Source organism: Fukomys damarensis, unplaced genomic scaffold (genome assembly GCF_012274545.1).
Source record: "Fukomys damarensis isolate Sample0158 unplaced genomic scaffold, DMR_v1.0_HiC HiC_scaffold_38, whole genome shotgun sequence".
Classification (NCBI taxonomy): domain Eukaryota; kingdom Metazoa; phylum Chordata; class Mammalia; order Rodentia; family Bathyergidae; genus Fukomys; species Fukomys damarensis.
Window position 1 is genome coordinate 47,105,399 of NW_022900950.1, and position 6,471 is coordinate 47,111,869.

At 41.6% G+C, this 6,471-nt stretch overlaps 1 protein-coding gene across 1 annotated transcript in view; it reads left to right on the forward strand.

Annotated features, from left to right (window-relative positions):
- The window catches only part of Ebpl (EBP like), a 72,320-nt gene that overhangs the window by 23,276 nt on the left and 42,573 nt on the right, over positions 1 to 6,471 (forward strand). The window contains exon 4 of the mRNA XM_019209409.2: positions 2,266 to 2,404. Within this exon, the coding sequence (XP_019064954.2) occupies positions 2,266 to 2,404 (139 nt within the window). The remainder of the gene's footprint in view (positions 1 to 2,265; positions 2,405 to 6,471) is intronic.

The window sequence follows — 6,471 nt, forward strand, 5'->3', positions numbered from 1 at the left end:
CCCCAGCAGGCTGTTTCTATCACTGAAAACTCTAAAAGGGTCACCATCACTGATCTAGAGAATCTGAAGTAGCCCAAATACAAGCGCCCTCCCCATTCTGCTTCTGTGGATAAAGTTCCTTTAACATTAGCCCTTAATCATGAGGTCCAGGAGTAGTGCCTGCTTGTCCTCAACTGCCAGCCTGAGTGATTATTCAAAAAAGCCAATCACAGCCTCTCACAGGAACCAGGGTTCAGCCCATCTTCCTGTTGCTACCAGGCCCCGCTCCTTGGCTTTGGCTCCTGGTGCAGCCCTTATGTAGTCCTGAGTAGTACAGTGGCCCACTCCCCAGGCTATGAGTGTATGACTAATAAATCAGCATCTCTTTTACCTGTCCAGTGTCAGCCGTTGTGTGCTCAGCCTTCTCTGTGACCCTAAGTAGGACTCCCTCCCTCACCCACAAGGTGAAGAGGAAGTGGACAAAACACCCCTCCAGGGAATCTTCCTTCATCTCCTTCTTTGGGCTTCATAGCCACTTCCTCCAGGTCCCCATGTTCTCCATCCATCACTTACCACAGATTTCAGCCTCCCTAGAGCGAGCTACTCAGGTTGCTGCATTCTCAAGACCTAGCACAGAACCTCCCTTATGCTCAGAAAAGTTTGTTGAATTAAAGAATGAATGGTTGAGCTGGACGTGGTGATAAACACTTATGTAATCCTAGCTACTCTGGAGGCTGAGGCAAGGAGGATCACCAGTTTCAGGCCAGCTTTGGGCAAAGTAGCAAGATCCTGTCTCAAAAGAAAAAAATACAAAGGAATAAAAAGGGCTAGGAAGTAACTTAATGGTAGAGCGCCCTGGGTTCCATACCCAATATTTTTTTAAAAAGTGGAGTTTTTTACTTACTGTCAAACTCCAAATACTCTGTTTCCTAAAACATTGACATTTTCTATAAGTAATGGTATGGGTGCTCTAGCTTGCACATTTTACGGATTATATAAAGGTTTGTATTTGTGAAGGAAATATTTCTGTATTCTGTTGTTTTCCTGTTAGCACATTACTTCAGCGCATGGTAGACAGTCAGCTAAGGACAGGCTGACAGCTCTGGTATCCTCATGCTAGACCTCCCTGTAGCCTGTGTCTTGTGTGTTATCTCACCAAATAGTGAGCTTGTTTATTGTCCTTTCTCTCAGGACAGCCTTTCATGAGAAACCTCTATTCCTGGTCCTGAGGGATTCAGTCTTCTGTCCATTATGAGACTAGAGTTTTGCACTACTCAGATCAGTGAGATATGGGGGCTCATTTTTGAGCATTTGTGCCTTTTCATGGTAATGTGAGAGCAGTCTTTGAGGCAGAGAGGAGGTGGGGCTGTCCACTTTTCACTGTCATCACTGGATATCTTAGGACCAGCATGGATTACTTTTTTTTTTTTTAAGGTGCTGTTTTTAGAGAGACAGGGTCTTGCTCTGTAGTTCAGGCTGGCTATGAACTCACTGTGTAGACCAGGCTAGCTTTGAACCCACATCGATCCTCCTGAGTGCTGGGATTATAGGCATGTACCACCACACCTGGCAGCATGGATTGCTTTAATGATGAAAAAAAATAAAATAAAAAGCAAGGAGAAAAATAGTCTCTGTGGTGTCTAGCCACCCATCCGGCTGTACGAAGACATTCTGATCATGGATCTGAGAATTTCTTAGGGCACATGTTGTGCTCCCTGCTCAGCACAACTGAGGTCACTGCTAGCAAACCCTATATCCCCAGAGTAGACTACAATGCCCTGTCTGTCCATTTGGAGTCACTCTACATCAGCACTGAATTTCTCTCCATTTATGGTAGCAAATGTATTTTTAAGTAAACATTTCCTTAATAACAGCTCCCACATCTAAATTATACTTACAGACTTTAAATTAAAATTTCAAACTAAGCAATTATAATATATTTCCCAGAATTGTTATTAAAGGTTGTATGTGCAAAATCTCACTGTATTGAATTTAGATTTCTGCCGCTTCCAAGGAAAGGTCCCAAGGGTGGAGGAAGTGCATATGTGCGATCACTTTAGAAACTGTATGTTATTTGATAAATATAGCATACTATTGTTACTGTTATTTATGTTGGGGAAAAGTCCTGGGGCTTCCCTTGCCTTCTGTAAAGGCATTATGAAAAATGCAGAGAAGTGAGAATCCTTTTTATCTTCTTTAGGGGAAAAGGTCATTTCCATTAACTCTGAAAAAAATGCTTGCTGCTTAAGTAACAGGTATTTTGAATAACAGATATTTTGTCCTTAGGGAAAGAATATGGCAAAGCTGATGCAAGATGGCTTTATCTTGATCCAACCATTGTGTCTTTGGAAATTTTGACTGTTGTCCTGGATGGGCTTTTGGCACTGATCCTGATTTATGCCATAGTCAAAGAGAAATATTATCGGTAAGTGCCTTTCTTCTGTCTGGCTGAAAAGAGGAGAAACATTAGCTGTCCTAATGGCTAAATGACATTTAGAGTAGGTTGTGACCTCACTTATTTGTGAGATAAGATAGAATAGAAATGAAAATTGTTTGATACTGGATAAGGGTCACGGTGTCACCAAGATAATTTTGTACCATTTGAAATTTTTTAAAATGTGAGAAATAAGAGCCTGTAACATCATTCTTGCCTCTACAGACAGTATCAGGTGATTGGCAACTGTATTAGTCACTTTCCCATCTCAGAGACAAAATACGTGGCACCCACAATCTAAAGGAGGAGAGGTTTATTTGGCTCATGGTTTCAGAGGGTTCAGTCCATGCATGTTCAGCTGGCTCCAAGGTAGAAATGGTAGGGTGGAAAGGGATGGTGGAGGAAAGCTGCCCAACCCATGGCAGCCAGAGAGTGGTGAGGGAGAGGGGAGGAGCTGGGGCTAAGAATATACACTTCCAGATCATGCCTGTGGTGACCACCTCAACCAACCCCACCTCCTAACAGCACATCTGTCTATGAACTCATCAGTTGATTAATGTCCCCGTGATCCAATTCAAAAGCCCCATCTCAACACATGAGACTTTTGGGGGTACAATTGAGATCTAAACTATAAAGCTCACCAATATTTTGAAGAAAAAGGCATAGCATTTCCATCTTCTTTCTCCAAGATCACTTTAGAAAATACTTATCGGGTGCCAGGCATAGTGGCACATGCCTATAATCCCAGCACATGGTAGGCTGAGGCTGAAGGAATCCTACAAGTTCAAGGCCAGCCTGAACTACATAGTGAGTTCAAGGCCAGCTTGGACTTCATAGCAAGACCAAAAAAAACCAAAAAACAAAAAAACCCAAAACCTATCCTACTTGACATAGAAAATTCTGTTACATGCTTCTGAGTTACACATGCAAGTTAAGTAAGAGCTTTGTCAGAAGCAGGTTGTGGAGGGGATGGGAGGGCAAAGGGTGGAAAGGAGGAGGAAGCTGAAAAATTAACCATGCTCTGAATCAGACTCAGAGACTCTGAACTCACCTCCTTCTTTTCCTCTTCTTTACTTCTGAGAGACAGAGTGACTTGGGATGGCAATCCTGGGGATGATTCCCTAAAACAATGACTCGTAGCAAAACTGCAGTCTATTTTCTGCTCTCTCATATGGATGAAGTCGTATGTAAAGCTCCATCATAAAAATCTCAGAGTTGAAAGAGACCTTTAAAGTCATTTAATCTGCTTTTTACTCACCCAGTTTTCAAATAGCAGTAAAGATTAAACTTAACCTTGGTGCCTTAAAACTTTGGGCTCCATGCCATGACTGCAGATTTGCTACATGTACCTATTATCTCAAATATTTATATTTGCATCATTAAATACCTACTCTGTCTCAGGTACAGTGCTTGGCCCTTTATCTACATGTCTCATTCAATCTCCACAACAGTCTTTGAAAAAGGAACTGCTATTGTTCTCTTTTACAGTAGCGATATTGGGCCTCATGTATTGATACATACTCAGGTCTTCCCTTGCTGGGCTAGGTGTGATGCCCCTACGTCTTTCTCATAATAGTCTAAGATACCCCAGAGTTCTTATTTAATTCAGAGCATATTATGCTAGGAAGACCAATATTACTTCTCGAAGGAAAGAATGAGACCTTATTAATTTGGTTGATTCACCCATCAAAGGAGCACAATGCAAAACCTGAGGTTCGACTTCGGAAAGGTTTTTGTAGTGAAGACTGTGTTAAGACTGCCCTTAAAAAAGATGTCCCAATTCAGTGTGCCAAACTGTGCCAAGCTGACAGTTTTATTCCTGGCTTCTTTCTCTTCAACAGGCACTTCGTACAAATTACCCTGTGCGTGTGTGAACTATATGGTGGCTGGATGACCTTCTGTCCAGAGTGGCTTATGGGAAGCCCTAACCTCAACACTGTCAGTTGGCTGTACTTTTGGGTCTACCTAGTATTTTTTAATGGTGTGTGGGTTTTAATTCCAGGACTGCTGCTGTGGCAGTCATGGACAGAACTCAAGAAGATGCATCACAAAGGAACCAATGTAGGGAAAAAGTCTCCGTAAATTTTCAAAATCATAAACACTACTATCTTGTACTAAGAGCCAGGATGGAATAAACAGTTCAGTCTACACTTTTCTTCTTGTCTTGTTCTGAGCAACCTATTTTAAATTGATTGTAAAGTGGCAAGTTATTATTATTTTTTTAATTAAATGTCAATAAAAGGGAAAGAGGGCTGGAGTGTAGCTCAGAGGTAGAGTGCTTGCCTAGCATATACAAAGCCCTAGGTTCCATTCCCAGTACCATAAAAAAGGGGGAAGGCTGGGCTGGGGATTTAGCTCAGGGATTCTGCAGCCTGCCTTGCAAGTGCAAGGACCTGAGTTCGACCCCTGGTACACACACACACACACACACACACACACACAAAACCAAAGTGGGGGGAGGTGAAGAGAATTAATTTTAACTTTAACTTCAATAATATCCCATTTAAGTATACATTTGTTTGGCTGCCATTAATTGTTCCACATTAATAAAGCCAATTATAATAGAACATTGTAGAGAGTGCTACATTAATTTTTTTATTCTAAAGAACATGTTGCTTCCTCTTTTAATCTTCTCAGTAGTCTTTTTGGTTACCTTTGTAAAAGCAGAACAAAATGCTTTTGTTTTATATTTGTACTTTTCCAAATTTTTGAACCCAACAGAGCCATAGTAGTATTAGAAACTTATGAGTGGGCTGACTCCTTGTTGGTAAGCATGGAGACCCACAGACAGTGGTCAGTCTGTTCTTTTTCAAGGTGGAAGATTTGAGATACTTTACAGAAATACATTATAACTATTATTAAAAATGAATCAGGAAATGGGATACAGGGAAAATGAGAGTGAAAAATAATAAGATGAACATGAAGTTAATATGCAAAATGTTAACAGTCTATGTAATCAACAGAAAAGAAGAACAGTTTTTGCACTTTTCCTCAGTACCTGGAGGGAAACGTGACCACATTATGTTTCAGAAATCTTGAGTTCCAAGAGATGATTACAGTAGTTCTCTTTGGGGTAAGAAGGATTATCCACATTAACTTGTTCAATACCTGCCTTTCTCACTAGACTTTAAGCTCGCAGAGGTATTTTACCTCTGCCCAGAAAAGTATCTAGCATACCAACCAGTCTCTTGGGAGGTGGTGGTAGATATTGTAGCTCAGACAGCTTGGTCTGCACCCCACCCTCTACCCAGCTGCTATAGCTTGGATCTGGAATGTCTCCCAAAGGCCATGTATTAAAAGCTTGGTCAACAGTCTGTAACACTACTGGGAGGTAGTGGAACTTTTAAGAGGTGGAACCTAGTGGAAGGAAGTTAGGTCATCAGGGATGTCCTCTTGATGGGGCTATTGCAGAGATGGTGAACCTTTTAGAGCTTTCAGTGATATAAACAGTCCACTGTGGCTTGGTGCCATAGGTTTGTCACCCCGGGGCTGTTGGGACCCAGGTCCCTCCTCTCTTTTGCTTCCTGGCTACCATGAGATGAACACCTTTTCTCTACCATACCCTCCAGCCATGGTGTGCTGTGCTACCACAGGCCCAAAGCAACAGTTTTATGGACTGAAACCTCTGAAACTATAAGCCAAATTAAGCCTTTCCTCCTTTTAACTTACTTGTCTCTCAGGTATTTGTCATGCAGACAGAAAGCTACACACTTGCAGAAACTGTAGGCTTGGAGCCTGGATGCCAAGTTCATTTCACATGTCAGTGGACTTGAGTAATTTGGAAAGTGAAAGTACAGAGGGCAGTCCCCTCCTGTGCTGAAAAGTAATGTCATGAAAAATGTGAATTTGGGTATTACGTTCAACTTCCTGGGTACTAAGAAGTAATTGGAGCTGCCAGAATACGGGGTGTGTGGTCACCTGGAAGTCATCCCTAGAAGCTCTATCCTGTAACCCAAGAAATTATGTGCTAAAATGGCAGCATTACTTACAATACCCCTAAAACTGGAAACAACTTGAATAACACACACACACACACACACACACTATATATATATATA